This window comes from Drosophila yakuba, chromosome X, assembly GCF_016746365.2.
Source record: "Drosophila yakuba strain Tai18E2 chromosome X, Prin_Dyak_Tai18E2_2.1, whole genome shotgun sequence".
NCBI classification, from domain to species: Eukaryota; Metazoa; Arthropoda; class Insecta; order Diptera; family Drosophilidae; genus Drosophila; species Drosophila yakuba.
Genome location: NC_052526.2, coordinates 14,602,016 through 14,621,975, shown reverse-complemented (window position 1 = coordinate 14,621,975; position 19,960 = coordinate 14,602,016). Strand labels below are relative to the sequence as shown.

General features: G+C 42.3%; 2 protein-coding genes across 3 annotated transcripts; one reads left to right on the top strand and one right to left on the bottom strand.

Moving 5' to 3' along the window:
- The first annotated feature begins 2,108 nt into the window (after window positions 1-2,108).
- Window positions 2,109-5,269, top strand: LOC6525443 (alpha-protein kinase 1). The gene has a single exon (XM_002101242.3). It carries the CDS (start codon window positions 2,676-2,678, stop codon window positions 4,824-4,826), a length of 2,151 nt encoding a protein of 716 aa, XP_002101278.1. The 5' UTR covers window positions 2,109-2,675; the 3' UTR covers window positions 4,827-5,269.
- Window positions 5,270-9,505: 4,236 nt separating this feature from the next.
- LOC6525442 (autophagy protein 5) lies at window positions 9,506-19,555 on the bottom strand. Of its 2 annotated transcripts, XM_002101241.4 has the most exons (6): window positions 19,313-19,552; window positions 19,134-19,233; window positions 18,944-19,049; window positions 18,306-18,531; window positions 18,057-18,162; window positions 9,506-10,207 (listed from the first exon to the last, which is right to left on the bottom strand). In XM_002101241.4, the coding sequence occupies exons 1-6, from the start codon at window positions 19,463-19,465 to the stop codon at window positions 10,089-10,091; spliced, it is 810 nt and encodes a 269-aa protein (XP_002101277.1). In that variant the 5' UTR covers window positions 19,466-19,552; the 3' UTR covers window positions 9,506-10,088. The 2 variants fall into 2 exon arrangements, with proteins under 2 accessions (XP_002101277.1, XP_015046297.1); XM_015190811.3 differs by lacking the exon at window positions 18,057-18,162 and having other exon boundaries at window positions 19,313-19,555.
- Window positions 19,556-19,960: the final 405 nt, after the last annotated feature.

Genomic DNA, 19,960 nt, shown 5'->3' with positions numbered 1-19,960 from the left:
ATGGTTATTGGTTATTTTTTCTTTTGGAGAAGCTACATAGGTGACTCAAAGATCGCTCGCCCCATCCCGCTCGCACTCCATCTTACCATATCGCACGCGCAAATTGATGCTCAACAACAACACCATATATTTGATTTGTTTTATGTCATTTATTCTATTTTTATTTTCATAAATTTGCATACACACGCAAGCGAAGCAGCCCACTGTCACCGACAAAAAAAAACACACACATACACACCCACAGTCAAACTCGCATGCGAATAGCAAAAGAGAGCGAGGTGTGTGCGCCAGTGTGTGTGTGTTTCATTCATGAATTCCAGATTTTGCCGAAGCAGGAGAACAGAAGAAGTAGAAGAAGAAGAAGAAGCCGAGTAGAGGTAGCATTTTGGTTTGTCATTTGCAACAAGTGCGGAGAGGCTGGCTCTCTCGTACACATAATGTTCTTGCACTTATTGCATGCCCTTTTAGTTTAGTTGTTGGTTGCATTGTTTTATTTTTAAAATTTTTTTAAGCTTAGACAGAACGGCGGCAACGTCGACAGAAATAAGCTAAAGCTACATGCAAGTCTATATGGTATATGTATATGCACCCACGGCCATAACAACGAGTACAAAAAACCAAGATAGTTGGAAACCTCTGTGTTTGCACGGCTCTATGTGTGTGTGTGTGAAATATAAAAAATGCAGCAATGCATTCAACAGTTGATTCAAGAGAGAGCGAAAGAACCCGCTCTCTCTCGGTTGGTTTGGTTAGCGAGAGAGCGGCGCTCAACAAGTTTGTTCGGCGATCTGTTGCGTCGTTTCTACGGATGTGTGTGTGTGCGTTGTCAGGAGGGGGGCTGGGGCACAGGGGTGTGGGTCAAAAGGGGTGGGGGCTATGGCCGTCGTGGAAGGGGTTACGCGGGAAGGGGGCGTGTGGAGTGGCAGTGCCAGAATGTCTGGCAGCCACGACTCTGGCGCACACACACACACCATTCAAAGGTGCCTTTTGCACGCGTGTGTGTGTTCGCGTGTGCATGTGTGTATCTGTGCGGGCAACTGGCAGAGCCAGCGAATTTGTAGCGCAGCCAGAAACAACAACACAGCACAACACGGCAACAGCAACCGCAGCCGCTAACGAAAGTCGCAGCACAGTGGCGCAAAAAGCTGCCGGCAAAGGGTTAAGTCTAAGCCTACTATTACATTTTAAAATAAGTTATATGTAAACAGGGATGTACCTTTGTTAGCTTAAGAGTTATGAATAAATCAAGTGTGCTCTTGGTAAAAAGCTTACAGTGTTTTAAAATTTAATGATTTTAAAAAAACGTTTCAGTAATTGACTCGATGTCCAACAAATCTATTTTTTCTTTAAGTAAATATTTTATACTTTCTCTCGGTTTAATCATTTGTTTTATTCTAGGTAAATAAATTCTTGTAAAATAAGCAAATTATATATTTAATATTGTTTATGCACAGAAATGCCATGCGAATTGGTCCCACTGTGCCGTTCGCGGTGTTTGTCAGTTAGTCAGTCAGTCGGGTGACTGTGGCAATCGAAAAGAGTGGAAAAAGAGAGGGGGGTCGACAGCTGGAGGGGGGGCAGGCGCACAGGGTCGGGGGAATGGGTTGTTCCGTCCCCTGTTGTCCATTCGGTCCCACCGTGCACACAACACACCACAGCACAACACAGCACGGCACAGCAGCAACAACAACAGCAGCAACAAAAGCGCCGCTACAGCGAACTGGTATATTGGCATCCCGCTCGCACTTGCACTCCAAGTACGCACACATGCAAGCGCAGACACCTCGCGACACGATTGTCGTCAGTTTGTCTGCAATGCTCAGCTTCAGCGCCATGCGCTCTCTCTTTGTTGCTCGCTCTCTCGCTCCCCCTCTCTCTTACTCTTTTTCACTCTCTCTCACTCACTCTCCCAGTGCACGCACACGAACACCCACACGAACAGCGGCAGCAACAACAAGAGCCAGCAGCGCACACCAGACAGGCAGGCACTTTACGCCTGTGTGCGTGTGAGCATTGCTGAGTGAACCGCTGTCGACAGCGGCGCCGGCAGCGACGCCGGCCGAGGCGCGGCAGTCTAGAACGTATCTTCGAACTAGAACGCCGAGGGCAGAACAATTGTGTTTTGGATTCCTTGCCGTGCGGATCGCAAACGCGAGTTATGAGAAGAGCGTAGTAAAACGTACGAGAAGTAGCTAACAAGAAAAAGGAAAAGAGCAGAAGAAGCAACAGCACGCAGACATATATTATTTTTTTAACTGTGTTTTATATATCCGATCTATACCAATCGAAATATACACAACCATATAGATTTGAAACGGATTTTGAAAAGTGCTTTCAAATAAACTCCAAGAGTATCTCAGCGAGTGTGTGCCAGTGTGTGTATGTGAGACGCGTCGCTGTCGACGTCGCTGCTTTGGGGACAGAGCTGCCAGATCGCGAGTTATGAAAGCGCAAGCGTCGCACGCAAGTAGCAACAACAGCTACAACAAAAGCACCTAAAACTTACTACCTACAACTACTGCAAAAACAGAACACCAGCCAACACACTTTTGTAGCTGTTATTTTTTTTTTGTTGCCAAAACAAAATCAACAAAACTGTCCAGAATCTTGGGAAAAGATCAAAAAACCAAACACTCTGTAGAGAACGCCACGAAAATAATAATACATAATAAATCATGGATAGCAGCAGCGAACAGTTGAACGGCTCGGGAGCTTTAAATTTCAAGCGGCCCAAGGATTCTTCGGAGAATGCCACAAACAGCCACACAAACAATGGCAATTCTTCGGGCAGCCCCAAAATGGGTAGTCGTCGCATTTTCACGCCCCACTTTAAGCTGCAAGTCCTCGAATCGTACAGGAACGACAATGATTGCAAGGGCAATCAGAGGGCCACCGCCAGGAAATACAACATTCACCGTCGGCAAATCCAAAAATGGTTGCAATGCGAGTCAAATTTGCGTTCATCGGTGGCCAACAATCAGCAACAGCAGCAGCAGCAGCAGCAACAACAGCAGCAGCAGCAACAGCAGCAGCAGCAGCAGCAACTACTCCCGCAGCAATCGGTATCGCCGACACCGGCGGTCAAGGTGTTCCATCAGCTGAGCCATCCGCTGGTGCATCAGTTGCATCACCATCATGCCGCCGCGGTGGGTCATCATCATCATCATGCCGCCCACCATCATGCCGCCCATCATCATCATGCGGCAGCAGCAGCGGCGGCAGCAGCAGCAGCAGCCGCGGCAGCAGCAGCCCACCATCATGCCGCCCACCATTTGCTGGCGGCCAATGGCATGGTACCCCACCCCCTGGCCGCCCATCCACACTTGCATGTCCCGGTGGCAATGCATCCTCAAATGCAGCATCCCAAGGAGCAGCAGCAGCAGCATTTGCAGCAGGAGCAGGAGCAGCAGTTGCAACAGGAGCAGCAACAGCAGGAGACACCGGCCACCATTGCCACAAACGGCAGCAATCAGGGAGCAACGAGTGTCCTTTCGGCGGCCAAAATAGCCGCTGTTGTTGCCGCCGCCATGGCCACCAGCAATGGCAATGCCACACCGACAGCAACCATCCCCGCCACCAGCAGCAACAGTAACACATTGCCCAGCAGCAACAACAACAACAACAACAACAGCAGCAGCAGCAACAACTGCAACAGCAACCAAGTGCCAATACAAGTGCCAATCCTGAGTGGATCACCGGGATCCACGTCGTCAGCCAGTCACATTCCACACATGCCCTATGCCTACCATCACCACCATCACCATCACCATGGCTATCTGGAGAATCGACTGGAGGCGGTTGCCACACCAGCGCCCATGGATCTCTCCCTTGGATCATCTGCCCGCCGTCAAATGCAGTTGAACGATAAGGATCCATCTGGTGTGGATCTCACCTTCCGCAAACGTAAGGTCATCACTAGTCCGATGCAGCCGGATAAGATCAGTAAGCTGGAGGAGGTGATCAAGAAGGAGCCCGAAACGGAAACGGAAACGGAGAATGAGAACGAGAACGAGGATGTGGAGGTGGACGTGGATGTGGAGACGGAGCAGCCGGAACAGCCGGAGGAGCACAAGCTGCCCTCCAAACAGGTGAAGCTCTTCAAGCCCTATTTGCTGGACGATGATGAGGAGCAGGATCATCATCATCATCATTACCATAGGCAAGAGGATTTGGATGAGGGCGCTGCCGAGGAGGAGCACGACGACGAGGAGGACGAATCCCGCTATGCCGACGATGATGAGGTGGACGCCAAGGAGTCGTCCGACAAGAAGCAGCGTCGCCTCAAAAAGAAGCCAGCGGCCATCAACGAACAAAGGGAGCCCATCATTTGGAGCAATCATCCGTATCCCGGTGGCTGTGCATCGCCCGGCAGCTTTCAGTGCCCCACCAATGTGCAACAGCAGCAGACATTTCCCGTCGCCGGCGGGAGTCCTAATCAGCAATTTCAGGACAACTGCAGCTCCAGCAAGGCCACCACGCCCCTCAGCCCATTCTCGGCGCCCGCCCTCTCGCCCACCGGCTTCTGTTGCCCCAAAGGATCGCCCGTTTCCGGTTACGAGAGCAGCTCATCCACCTACAGCGACAGCGGCAGCAACTACAGCCTCAATCTCCAGCTGCATGCCGTCTACAACGACAATCTGATGTACATGCAACAGCAGCAGCAGCAGCAGCATCAGCAGCAGCAGCAACATCACCTGCAACATCAGCAACACCTGCAGCGCTGGCTGGATCAGGAGTCCTTGGCCAATGCGAGGAGCTCATCGGTCAGCCGACCGTTGATCCTCGTGGCGGATACTGCGCCCACAAACCTGACCCTGGTGGCCTAAGAACACACACAACCACACCCACACACAAACAACCACACCCACACACACAACAAACAACACACACAGAGTAGAAAGTAAGGAAGCAGCAATCCCACCAATCGGATGTTATAATGGCAGTCACTGGGCCTGGCCTTTTAGTACCCTAAGCCATATTTAAGCTTAAAAACCTTTTTTTTTAGCCCTACCAACTAAGTTAACCTTAATGCAAAATTGTACATCTAAGCGCAAACATATATCTTCCAAGCATATCAGCAAAAAAAACCCCAACCCTAGGTATACATACATTTATATTACATTTTTTTTTTTGGTTACCTACTAAGAACAAATTAAGCTTAAGTTTAGTTTTTTTTATTTCGTTTTGTATTAACTTGTGTAAATAGTTGTGTACAAAAAAGTAAAAGAAGGCGAAACATTTGAATTTGCTTAAGAATTTCAACGCTTCATTTCATTTTGTATAACTTGTGGGAGTATATGGAGTATATTAAGTGAGGAAATGTGAAAAAATGCAACTGGAAAAACTGAGAAAATTGTTAAGAGTAAAGCTTTAAAAACGAAACAAATACACACCTTTACAAATACACACGTTTTTATTTGGAAATTGAAAATTCTTGTGATATGACAACAAAACAAAATTTTAATAAAATTGTTGAAAACTGAAGCTTATTGAATATATAGCTATACATTTATATTTATATATATATATATCTATATATAAATATATATATATTTACAAACACAAAAGAGAGCAAGAAATTGAACGTAATATTAAGGGTTACATCTTAAAGTTAATTCTAATGATATACAATATACATATATACAATATATTTATATACAAACAAGAGGAAAACGTTTTTTTTTTATTCATTGCCAAGGGAAATATTAAATGAGCCTATTACATAGAGAGAGATATATGCATGTGTATATATAAAATCAGTATTTTTATATATTACATTTGACAACAACAACAACAACAACAACAATAATTGTGTGACCATAAGCCAACAAACAGCAACAAGAGTAACAACAAAATCCAAAAGAAAACGAATTGATTAAATTAACAACAGAAAACTAAAAAACTTTAAATTGAACTGGTTTTATTATTGAATTTGTGTGTTGGGTTTTCGCTTTCAGATGACTGCAAATATTTCATAAGATCTGCGTGGTTTTTTGCCATTCAACAGTTGGTTACATTTTGCAGATGGCTATAATCGATAATAATATATATAATATAATATATGTATACATATATACCCTATCTTTCAGTTCTAAAACTTTTCGCCTAAGCACTGACTTGTATCTTTTGCCAAATGCTCCTCCATCAATTGGGATAATCTAGATGCTAGATGGTATAAGCTAGATGCTAGATGGTAGATTCTATATGCTAGATGCTAGATTCTAGAAATATCGCCCTGCCTTCAGCTTCGTAATGCTTCTTAGCTCTTAGCTCTTAGGTGATTTTAGGACCCCATTTATAGAACCGATCGCCGTTTGATCTCTGCGTTGATGGCGAATGTGCCATTCGAATCGGTGTGCGTTATTTGCGTGCCTCATTGTGACAACTCATGGGTTATCCGTCACTCAAGCTTAAGGCTTTGGGCGCTTTCCATTTCCCTATCCCTTCCCCTGTACCTCCCCTACCCCTACCCCCCTCAGAGAGGAGACCACCCACCGCCCCCCCCCATACACGAACAACTCGGTTTCTGGTCAAATTCGCTTGGCACATTTCAACGGCGGGCTATGACTAAGCCGCAAATTCTATAATGATCGTATTTTTAAAACGTTTAAAAATAAAGTGCTCTCGTTTGCCAATGTGTGCGCCAATCACGAGCCCCGAGCCGCAACACTCAGCATTCAGCATTCAGCACCACTGCGATCCACAGTCACAGTCACAACCACATCAGCATCAGCACCACCGCAACTGCCACCGCCGCCAGCTATCGCATCGTATGGGATCGTATCTTATGGGATCAGATCGGATTGGATTGGATTTTGGGGGATCGGTTCTCGAGACAGAGCGGCACACTCATTGTTTTTCACTTGACGCGCTTTCCCTTCTGCAGAAGGGAAGCAAATGGCGAATCCGAGCGATCGCTGCCAAAGAATTTTTGCGACATTTGCGGACAAAACAAACGGACGGACAGAGAGCGATCGCAGATCCCATCGGATATCCTATACCCTATACCCTATAGTCACAAGACTATACCCTATAGTCATGCACTAGACTATAAGAACCATAATGAGTATTGTGTTAGTCTTGAGCACTTTGAGCACCCATTAGTGGAACAATTTATGCACATTGTGTGGAAAAATGCTGAATTGTTTCCTATTACTTCAACTACGAAATTTCGCTCGGTGTAGAAAAGGGCGGGTATGCTGATGCTGATGCTGATGCTGATGGTGATGGTGATGATGCTGGCAGATCGGAACTGTTGGCATCTATGCGATTTGAGCGTTCAGGTGATCGTTCCCACGTAGTCAAGTCAAACTGCTGACGACGTTTGGCGACACAAGAAATTGGGAACGGGGGGAGAGGAGGGGTGAATCGATTCAGGAGGACAGATAGATACAGATACAGATAGATCAGCACAAAAGTCAAAAAAACACAGCGAATTGGAGCACTGCATCAGATTGGAAAGTACTAACAGTTTACTTACCAAAATTATATAGTTTATAAAGACAACTTACTTAGTTTATAAATGCAGTTTACTTAGTGTATAAATATAGCTATCTTAGTTTAAAAAATAGTTTACTTAGTGTATAAATACAGCTTACATAGTATATAAACACAGCTTAGTTAGTGTATAAACACAGCTTACTTAGTTTATAAATGAAGCTTACTTGGGGAGTATAAGTACAGTGCTATATCTTTAATCTGAAAACGATAGGAAGTTTTTTGGAAGACGTGTAACTATGGAGAAGGATCAATGGATGAGGATGGAAGATCAGAAACTAGGGAAAAATACCAAGATACATGAAAGAGGACCAAGCTAAAGAGGCAGGTACGAAGATGGCCAAGATCACGGGGCCAGAATCCCCGAGAGGAGCATCTTATGTGTGTAGGAGAGAGGGGCAGGGGGCAGGGGTGTTGGGGTGTTGGGAAAACTGTGGGAGGAGCGAGCGCAGATGATTGCTAAATTTCAATTTATTTTCGTGCCATTTTCCTCGAAGCGCGTTGCCGTGTAAACTTTTGCTCGCTTTTCATTTATCTCCCAAGAAACTATGTGTTTGTTGTTGCTGCCACCCATGCCACGTGACAAATTTCGATCGTTCGGACGTAACAAAAAATATGTATATATATATATTTTGATTTGCAGCCAGCCAAAAATTTACAAAGTAAATAGGGGAAGAAGAAGGCACTGGCACATAGAATTCACCTGAGTCCCGAGACTCGAGTCTCGAGTCTAGAATCTCGAGTACTTTGCAGATGGCGATCGTCTCAGGCAGATATATATATACATATCTGATATAGATATATGTATATATGTATATATATATATATGTAGATATATATATATATATAGATATATAGTTTGTTATTGATCAAGCGAGTGATGTTGTAATCAAAGGAACGGATCTCGCGCGATCCAATCGGCGATCGTGACATAATCTCTTATATGAATACCTTCAGTTGTGAACTGTACCAATCGCTGGGATATATATCTTTTTGGCTTCTGGCTACCGTACAATTCGAGCAACGATTACACAATACAGTTCCTAAAAAAGTGAAAGGAATTGAATATACGTATGCTATAAGCACTTCTAAATGCTAAAGATCCCCGATCGATCAGAATTCGCCCAGGGATCCATCAATGTTCGGCGGCAGCAGTTCGATGGATCCATCAGATACACGTGATAATGCTAAAACCCAAAATGTCTTACAAACTTCGATTTGGGCTAATAATTCATACGAAAATTGATTCTAATTTGGATTGGCTTTTTTTTTTTTTTATCAGATGTGCGGTTTATTTTTGGACGCGCTGCGGCGGCAAAAACGCAAAACGCGCCCAGACAAATACAAACGATACAAATAACAATCAAATAAATCATTCTCGAGTGGTGCAAAAGCGTTAACTAATTATAGAACAGGACAATGTGGTTGTTCTAGTTGTTCTTGTTCTTGTTGTTGTTGTTGTTACACTGTGACTATGTGGTGTTTTTTTTATTTCTTTCGGCTGACAGTCACAAATCGATGCTCTTCAAATAAAGGAGATCTGCGATTTCGGGGTTGGCCAAAAACATGTTGTGTAAGGTCCCGTCTGCAAATAGCAAATAAATAACAAAAAAAAAAAGAAATAACAAAAAAAACAGAGAAAAGCAAACAGATATAGCACCAGCACTCCAGACCCAATTTCCAATTCCAGGCACTATCTTGACAGACGGATAAATCGCGACCGAAATTGATAACCTCGCCCTCGGTACTTTTTCTTTTTCATATTTATTTCACTTTTTTTTTTTAATTTTTCCAGTTTCCGGCGGCTTAAAAGTTACCACAGCAGGTTGATCGATGAACACTGCCCTGCACAGATTTTTCAATCCAATATATATATAAGTATATATAGAATCGTGTTTCTATAACCTTTCGATACCAAACATCAGTCAAGTTTGATGGCAAACTTTTGCCAGAAATGATTTAGTTTATTCCTTATTTTTCCCACCAAAATATACAATATTACGAAATATAACTTTTGTGTATATATATTTTTGATTGGGTCAATACAAAATAGCTTCCATTAATCCATTAATGTGGCGTGATGTTATTTCAGTGTATAAAACTAGTACTTAAACGTAAAAAAAAACTGTGCTTAAATTTCAAAAGGGTTTTCCGCAACATAAATTGGCAGCTAGGAGGCTACAGCATAGAAAAAAAGTGCAACTTTATGCAATAATATGTATTGGTATTATTAGTTAGTGGGTAGTTTCAGTAATCGTTTGGTTTGCGCTGCTCGCTACTTTTCAACTTTTAAATGCTCACATATATATCGTAAATTTAACATACAGATTAGCTTAACTAGACGCGTTTTTCATTATTTAGAGATATATATTTATATATATATACATATATACTCGTATATGACTGTAAATCGATCGCAGAGGATCGCCCTGGGATTTGCTGGAATCGAAAAATAGAACAGCACGCACACAATCTCACAAGCACACATGGACACAGGCAGACAAACACAAGCACAAATACAAATATACACACACACAAGCGTACTGGGCAAAACGTGGAAATTATAGGGCTATATACATATAGATTTAGGGCTAAGCATCCTTGTAGTCCACCGATAAATGCAAGAAGTTGTCGGGATAGCTCAGATGCTCGGACATCCACTGCAGCTGCGTCTCCTCGTGAAGATCGATGCCGTGGGTGCGACATCCAACTGGAAGTAAGTAGGAAGGATATAGCATTAGTACATTGGTAACAACATCTAGGGTATCTATGGTATCTATGGTATCTATGGTATCTATGGTAACTATGGTATCTATGGTAACTATGGTATCTATTGTTATTAATGGCATCTAAAAATGGCACTCTAAAAACAAAGTCCTCACCTTTCGTAATTTCATTGTAATTATAAATAATATTTTAATATAATATCAAATATATATTTTATTTATATTTCCAAGGATCAAGTTGGTGCGCTTCAGGGCGTCAGTTTGAATTTAGAAATTGCCCCAGTAAATCTATAATTTTCATAATCGATCATTGCTAAGACCGCCAAAGGCGGCATGCAAACACAATCGATCTTCATAAATATTAAATATTTAATGAGTTTACTTCAGGTTCAAAGCAATTGCACCGCTTCACTCGCTTGCACAACACATAAAAATGAAACCAGGATCAAAAACAGGATATTCACGATCAGTACTTTGATTTACTAAATGCGTACTAAGCGATTAAGTGCTTACATAACAGATCAGCAATCAATATTTGATTAATGAGACAGCCGTACATATGCAAGTACGCCTATATTATAATGAATGAGATCAGCTAGCCAGATTACTGCACACTGCACTGATAAGAAGCTTATCGCAGTAGCTTCCATTTGGCGCATAAACAGCGCATCTGATCAGCGGATCATGATCAATTTGGCGAGCCATAAAGATTGCGGCAATCGGAATGGAAATTGGGAGGCGGGCTCTTCATAAACTTGCCATGGAAATCAAAGTTTTGGCGCCTTATCAACGTGTGCTATTCTTATTACTTATTTTGTTTTTTTGTTTTTTTTTTTTGGGCTACTAATCGTGTCAATTTCGTCATTTTTAATTTTAGCATACAGAGTGTAATTATAGATTGCCGATTGCCAATTGCCAATTGCCGATGCCATCCGTTCGATTGGTTAAAACTGGCGTTGCGGACAAGGCTTTATAACTATTATATATATGTGCATATATGGTGGTATGTGTGTGTATTGCTGTTTGTGTGTGTGTGTGGGCTGATAATGGCTGATTACAGGCGGTGGGAGGCGGTGGGAGTGGCGGCGATAAGATTTGTGCAACGGACGCGAGTTCAAGTAGGCCGCATGGCTCTATGGATCCATGGAACCGGCGATACTACCGTTCCATTCCATGCCATTTCATTCGATTTTGATTTTGATTTCGATTTAGATCGAGTTGCGGTTGAGCAAGTCACGAGTTTAATGACCAGCCTAATGGCGCTAGCCCAAAAATAATAAATGAACGGCATACAATTGCCTCGAGTGGCAAATTGATTGGTGATACAGGTGCAGACACCTGAATATGTACTATCAAAATATATATATATATATATATATATATATATATATATATATATTTACATAAAAGATGCGCAGAATTGCGAAAGCTAAGATGTTGGAATGTGTGTGCCGAATCAGTTTCACAGCCGGGGGCTGTATTTTAATATAATTACCAGCTAGAAATAAATATAAATATTGTATATTTAAGGCCAGTTACTAGTTGAAAGCAATAAAGCAAAGCAATAAATATTAAACGCTACAAGTGAAAATGATGGATGTAAATCTATTAGATTGTTCCAAAGTTCATCGAGCGAGTGGTAAAAAGTAAATGAGCGATTACAATGCACAATCATTTGCAAATAAAAATGTTTAATGACTTGTGTGGGCATAGCTAAGTAATATAATAATACGAAACTGCATAATATAGTCATTTTGCAAAGAAGTTAAATCTCATTAGAGTTGGAAGTATTTTTAAAATATGTACGTCCATATAAGCTAAGTCGCTTTAAACCCACAAAACTCAAAACTTGATCCGCTTTTATGGCAAAATAATAAAGTAAAGCAATTAAAGGTGTCGTCCAATCGAAAAACCATAAAACCAAAGACAAGACCTCCAAAGCGCCAAGGAGATCATAAATCTTGCATAGGAAACCGACCCGAATGATATAGTACCTACTATACCATATGATCCTATACTATACCATACGATCCTATACTATACCCTACGATCCTATACTATACCATCCTATACTATACCATCCTATACTATACTATACCATACTAAACCATACTGTATTAAATGGGCGACAGGCCCGCAGACAAGCATTATATATACCCCCGATCCCGGTGATATATGTGTGTACATGTGTGTGTGTGTAGCCCGCAGAAGGCGAGGCAGCGTGGGAGCGAGACGGCGGCGTGAAAGAGAGGGAGCGAGAGCGCGAGAGTGGCGCCAAACAGTCTGAAAATTTATTGATCCCATTTTTATTATCGTCAACGTGGAAGGTACGATGGTCGAGGAGGGGCGGTAGGGAAGGGGGCGTTGGAAAACGAACGACATTGCGCATAGCTCATGGCTAAAAATAACAACGCCTCATCGATCTGATAAGGCGGCCCAATCATTATAATCACTTAATAGATTGTGTTCCATAAAGCCATTAAATAGCAGTAAAATACATACAAAAAAATAGGAAAAAAGCACTAAAATACATACAAATAAAAAAATGAAAAAATAGGGGGGAAAAAAGTGAAAAAATAAGTGAAAAAAAAAAGATACTCTATCTCCGTTCCAGAATGCCAAACGTTTCGCGAATTGCAGTTGGAAAACTCAGCTTTTTTGCAGTTCAGTGACGCCATTGAAGAGTGCGAATTCGAAAAGTGCTAATCAATTGTTTTTGCTCTTGTTTGTCAGTTTGTCAGTTTGTCTGTGTGTGTTTTGCCAACGATTTGTTCATTCTTTCATTTTGTATGCCCCATAACTTCAATTTGAATTTTCGGTTTATTTTCATGCAGCTACAAAGTGGGGGAAATTGCGATCAAAGGGGGAGCGGGACTGTAAGGGGGGGCGGTGTGGGGTTGCGGATGTTTAGCGCAAAGAAATCAAATCGGATTTCGTTGACGGTGCAGTTGAGTTGTGAATTGTGAATTGAAGACTCTAGATTGCACCCGATTATGGCCGATCAACCAGGCACAATGAAACAAACAAACAAACAGACAGACAAACAATCAAACAAACAGACAAACAGACAGACAGAAAAAACAGCCAGAAAGTGGGCAATTAAGTGGATGCACTCAAGGGGGCGTGGCAGGAAGTGCAAGAATCGCGGGCTTTTCAAGTGCTTTCTCCCTCTTTTTTCACTCAGCATGGCAACAGTGGTCAGTTTTGTAAGTTTGGCGCTGGAAATTACAGAGATTACATAATTATAACAAAAAGTAAGTTTAAATAACAAACTGCTGAACTTTGTTAGTATTTCATTATATGCAATTGGTTTTGAAGCTAAAATCTAAGCTTCTAACAATTCTAGAATTTCTGAAAATCTAAGCTTCTAAAAGTTATAGAATTTCTGAAAATCTAAGCTTCTAAAAATTCTAGAATTTCTTAAATGGTTCTATATGTTGAAAGTTACCTTTGGGTTTCGGCAACATTCAAATCATTCAAATGAAGTATGATTGATGATCGCCGGGTGTTAAAAAAAATGAAAAAAAAAGGTGAGTTTAAATAATGATGCTGTGAAGATCAACAGGCAAACACTCACACATATGTAGCTGCACAGCCCACCCAAAAAGCGGGGCGTGGCACCACCAATTGTCGCACAAACACTGAAACACACACACACCTGCTGCACACATGGACACATGAACACACATACACATGTAAGTTACATACATACATGGGCATTGTCCAGGTTGCATTTTGCAGGTTGGCATTTGTATATGTATGTACTTGCATTTGTATTTGTACATATATTTGTATTTGTATTTGTATTGTTTGTCTGATTGACGAAATGCAAACGAAAAATGTGTCGAAATGGGACTAAGCAAATGCGCCGATGAAAGAGCGAGCAAGAGGGAGATCGAAAAAGCGGGGCTGGGGCATTTGGCCAGCGAGCGAGCGAGCGAGAGAGAGGGATAGAGAGGGAGAGCGACAGAGAGGGGCATGCAAGTGATAAACATTGAGGTGCGATTTCCGTGCGCCGCCGTTTTCACCGGAGTTTTTTCCTTTTTTTTTTTGTTGTTGTGTTGGAGTGCAGCGAGAAATAAGAAAAATATGTGCAGCAGGCGCGGGGGAGGAGGAGAGGCAAGGAGTATGAGGGAAGGGAAGGGGAGGAGGAGTAGGAGGGGCAGGGGATCGAGGTGCCGGCGAAGGTGTAAATACAAATAAGCGGAGGTGATATCTCAGAACTTCCTTTTCACACATTCGAGGGCACCCTACACAAATACAAGCGCAGCCAGCATGCCTCACACACACACTCGCACACACACACACACGCTGCAGCAGCTCAGTCAGCTTTAGCTTGTTTCAAGCTGCCTTTAGCTATTTTTACACGGCAAAAAATATACGCATACAACGTACATATATACATACTTCTATATAGAAGACATTGTGCAAAATGCAGCATATTTCTTGGCTAATGCAGTCGAAAAAATATTTGAAAAATCGAAATATTTGAATAATAAATATTGCAATTTATAATTTTGTATGAATACAACTAAATAAACGAAATAATAAAACGGAAGACACAGCAAAAATATATACACATCTATATAGAAGAAATTGTGCAAACTGCCTTTGCACTTGAAAAAATATTAGAAAAATCGTAAATGATTGTTTAATATTTTTGTATGCATATAATTAAATACACGTAATAATAAAACCGAATACCCACACATTTTTTGGACTTTTCAACTTGTTTAACAATGCTTTAAAAAAAATGCTACATTTTTGAAAACTTTTAAAGCCTGGCAACACTGAAAGCCACTTGCATTTGTGCTTGCTGCTTTCGCGGGCAGCGCAGTCGGCGTCGCTGTCGGCGGCAAATCATGAAAGCAGCAACAACAAATGAAGCGAATGCCAATGCGCAAGGAGCCGAACGAGTGCGAGCGAGAAGGGGCAGCGCGGACGAGCGGGACGGCAATAGAGGGAGCAGGAGCCAAGAGGCAAAGCCAAAAGAAATGCGTTTCTTTTATTTTTGACGCGTCTTAGATTCTTCTTCCTCTGCCGCTTCTTCTCGCCTCGTTTTTTTTCTTCACATTTTTATTTTTTTTTTTTGTGTTTTTTTGTTGTGTTTTTTGATTTCTTGGAATCGCATCTACTTTGAACCTTCCACGTTCCGACGGATCGGAAGACTCAACTCAACTCAACTCGCCTCGACTCGACTGCATTGTATATTTGAATTTCATTTCAATTTAAATACGATTTTCTATGAAAATGCACGCACCACAAATACGTGCAATCGTTATCCAAGCCATCGGCCCCTTCTCCCCCTCCCCTCTTTGTCCCCATCCATAAAACCATCCGAGTTTTATGAAAAAAGAAAAGAAAAAAACCGGGAAAACAAATTGATCATGTTTTGAATGCATTTCTCTTTGATTTCAATTTCGAGTTGTGTGTACTTTAAAAATGCGAAAGATTCTTGGATTCTTGCAGTTGGGGGCATCAAAAAGATGGATAGTTCGTTTATGGGAATCGGAAGCTAATAATATAATATAAGATTTAACTTGAAATAATTCTTAATAACAGTCAGAAGTCAAACAAATCTGTTTGCATTGCCCACGCAAAATCTACCCCAAAAATACGCAATATTCCAAACTGATCCCAAAAGATCCTAACCCTAGAAAATCCACTGATTTGAGCCAAAATCAAAAACAGAATCAGAAACAGAACCCAAATCAGAACCAGAATCATCAGCAGGGGATTGCCTTGAATGGCCCACTTAAGCCAGGCGTGCGGCTAAAAAGGAGCCGTTGAGGAAACCCTGCTGCATCCGAATCCGAATCCAAATCCAAATCCGTATACGAATCCGAATCGAAATCGCAATCCTGTGCCAAGGACAACGCCGAGTGTCGCCGGAATGACCTTTGGGTTGGGAAACTACGTGTTGATCGACATCCATTGGCAATTGTTTGGGAAATCGTTGGAAATGTCTCACCTTTCGAATGGGAAATTCCCTAGGATCATCGCCGTTCGTGCAGAGAAGGCCGGCCATAAGCATGCAAATAAAGATTTCACACCTTGGCCAGCGCACTAGGGTGCACTATTGCACTCTAGAGTGCACTGTAGCCAAAGGACACGAAACAACAAGGATGACGATGAGGATGAGGATCGGTAGGGACACCTGGGAAATACCCAACCTGCATGAAACATATGGACGCACACACAGGGATCTCTGTCGCTCTGAATGGAAATGGCAAGAGCTCTATAGCCATAGGCACCATCCATCCATCCATCCATCCATCCAAGTGGTTCCCGAAAAAAAAAAATTGTAGAAAACCCTCACAATATAATTCGTAAATCCCAGCCGCAGGTATTTAGTTCCGCCTTTTGTCCAACTTTGGAATTCCCAATGCTATTATTGCACCTAAGCCACTGGAGTGGGAGGTTTTGCTGCTAGTGAATTGCTTCCATCTCTTTCTGTCCTCCTCTCGCCATCTCTCTCTCTCTCTCTGTTATTGCTATCCCGCTCTGGTTCGTGCTGTCGCCGGCGCCGCAGGTCAACAGCGATGTGTGGCATTTTCTAACAGTTGCTGCAGTCGCAGGTTGCAGGTTGCAGGCTTTGTGGCAGTTCTATGCTGCAGGTTCTGTGACGCTTGTTGCTGTGCGTTGATGTTGCAGGTTGCAGGTTGCACAGCTTGTGTGGCAGCTTCCCTAGGATGACGCATTCGCTGCTGCTGCTTGAATGTTTCAAGAAGTGGCTTTAAGTTTACACTGCAGCTGCATGTTGCACTCTCTATTGTTGGTGTTTTATCACTAGCTGTTGCAAGTAGCAAGTTTGCTAATGTTGCAGGTGCTGCATATTTTGCACAATCTATTGACTAAAGTCTGTTATTTAATGTAGCTATTTAAAGCTAGTTTCTACAATTATGTTCGCTACTTAAATTAATCATTAATATATATTTAATATATATTTATTTGTTGCATTGCTGACTTAAGTCGCTCAAAATGGCAGTTTCATTTTGAAACTATTGCCTGAAATCGCTTATGGTTTTTTCGGTTGTTATTTTTCGTTGATTTGCAGCTCTAGCTGGATGATTTTGTTGCTCTGCCGGAAAATCCACACGCACATTTTCATTGTCGACAAATTTTCAGGCGGCAAACAAAGCATTTTCCATTCCATTATTGTCTCGCACGCACTCCGCCGTCTGAATGGCCAAAAAAGGGAAAATGTGACGAACTAGAGGGAAACAGGGCGCATTTTTGGCCACGTTTTCAATGGTTGCAAGCGAGATGACCAAAAAGACCTGCGATCTGCGATCTCCGATCTGTTTCGATCCGATCCGCTTCGCTCCGGGTCGCTTTTCCAACCCGGGGCCATTGTTTTTCCATCGGAGAATCTCCTTTTATATCTTCTATTCGTATTCGTATTCGTATTCGTATTCCTACTATTCCCATTTGTTTTTGTATTTTTTGGTTCGGCTTTTTGTTCAGATGGGACATTGATGAATTGAAGAATGATTGCCGGAGAGTGCCGTCCGCTCAGGGCGGATTTTTCTTTTCTTTTCGGTTCTGTTCGGCTCGTTTGTGTTATTCAATAGAAAAATAAATAAGTCAGACGGGTGTGGGCCAGGCCATCTGAAAGAGATACAGATAGACATGCACTTGGCCATGCCAGACTGACTGGCACCTTTTCCCTAATTTCCAAGAGACGCTGCGTCTGCGCAGACAATGCGTTTTTCTCGTTTTTCACGTTTTTCCTTTTCCCTTACAGACGAGTTTTTTTTTTTTTTTTTTTAGAGTGCCTGCGGTAATTGATAGCCAAAGATGCGAAGGTTAAAAACGAAAATCCCAACTCACCAGCTTTGCGCACAGGTGTCGATAATTCGGCCATTAAATCGGCCAAACTCTTCTTTTGTCCGCCCTCGCTGATCGGCGAAATCAGTTTCTGGCTGTACGTGAAGTCCTATCAATAATGGAGACAAAAGAGAAGCATGCGGAAAATCCATCAATTTTTTTTAGCTGCACAGAACTGCACTGAACTGAACTGAACTGAACTGAACTGAACTGATTTGATCTGAGCTCATCTAATCCTGGTTTTCCACTTACATCGTCCGTGTAGATTCGCAGGGGAATGTTTTTGAAGGACTCCTGATCGGCATACGGTTCCATTAGCCGCCGATTGACGGCCCAGAACTGATCGAACTTGTCGTTGACCAGTCCCAGCCACAGTTGATTGTGGTCCTTCTTCTGCATGGCGGATATGACCAGGCCGCGATGCTTGAGCACATCCGCCTCCTTCAGGCAGGACATGTAGTGCGATTCCAGCAGCTCCCTGAAAGTGACAGATTATTAGGTTTAAATTCAGAGTTTAGAAACAACAGTTTGTGCGCCCTTAAGGGATTACTACGCTTTTCATTTAAATTTTCGATGCTATAAATTATTGTGGAACTTTATAATCATTATACTCTATATTTCATAATTGGGCGCTATTCAGAATGGATACGTTTACCAATCGTAACTTGCCACATTGGTCATTTTCCAACAATGTTTTACTTCTCTTGTAACATGGAATTTGGCTGATAGACAATGGTTTACCCCGCAGGGTGTATATGTGCGCAATTTATGACAAGTTATAGATAAGATTTGCTGGCCACAACTGAGCTATTAGTTATACTATAGTAGTAGTGTAAGTATAGTATATCTGTAGGGCACACAAACTGCAGCGCAATTTCGTTCATAAATACTTGGAGTTGAGCTTGACGAGCGTGTCCTCGGGGAACTTGGAGAAGTGAATGGTGAGGCACCAGGGCGTGCTGTCCTCCTCCGGATGCAGCAGATCGTACAGGACACCTGCGAAGCATTGAAGACAATAGCATTAGTATAAAGTAGCCATGCTATATGATATCATCTAGTGAATGTATATAGAAATCCCACCAATTGGATAGTGAAGGCGCAGGGGCGTGCCATTGAAGTCGAACCACACGGCTCCATCCTGGTGCTCGGCACTAATGTAGCGTGAGAAGTACTTGCGCACCTGCCGGGACAAAAACGACAGTTGTGGGAATCTTATAAGTGGTATGAACATTGCGATTTGGAAGCCATTGTTTGTTTACCTTGTCGGTGACCAAAGGCAAGTAGCTGAGTCGCGATATCATCAGATAGAAGGGCTCCGGTTTAATGCCCACGATCTCGTCTCGGTCCGCCTGGAAGCATATGCCTATCTGGCCCTCCCAGATCATTCGCAGCACCTCGCGGTCGTGGGCCATGTTCCTTATTTGGCTTTTGTTTTGGCTAAATTATATTTTACTTTTTGCACAATACGACTGGCGGCGTTGCCAGATGGGCGAAACAATGAGATTTGATAATAGTGATGGCACATGACAGTGAACGATGGCAGCGCTGCACTATCGCGAGCGGGCGAGGCTTAAAACTAGCATTGCCAGACTGTTGGATTAATGTTTATTCAACGCCTATTTTTAAAAATAACTTTAGAGCCACTGAAATATTTGCTCACAGTAAATAGTTCCACCTTAAATATATATAACTTTAAAATGTATAAATAAAATCAATTTGTTTGTAAACAGGTTTTTCCTGGCGATCTTGAAAGTTGGTAACTCCAAAAACGCAATTATGAGAAATTCAATGTGCACGCTCAGCAGGAAAATATAACAAGATTATATTAAACATTATATGTAAGCTAATCATTTATTATTTTAGTGCTACGAAATCACGAAACCGGTTTGTTTTTGAAAAACTATAAT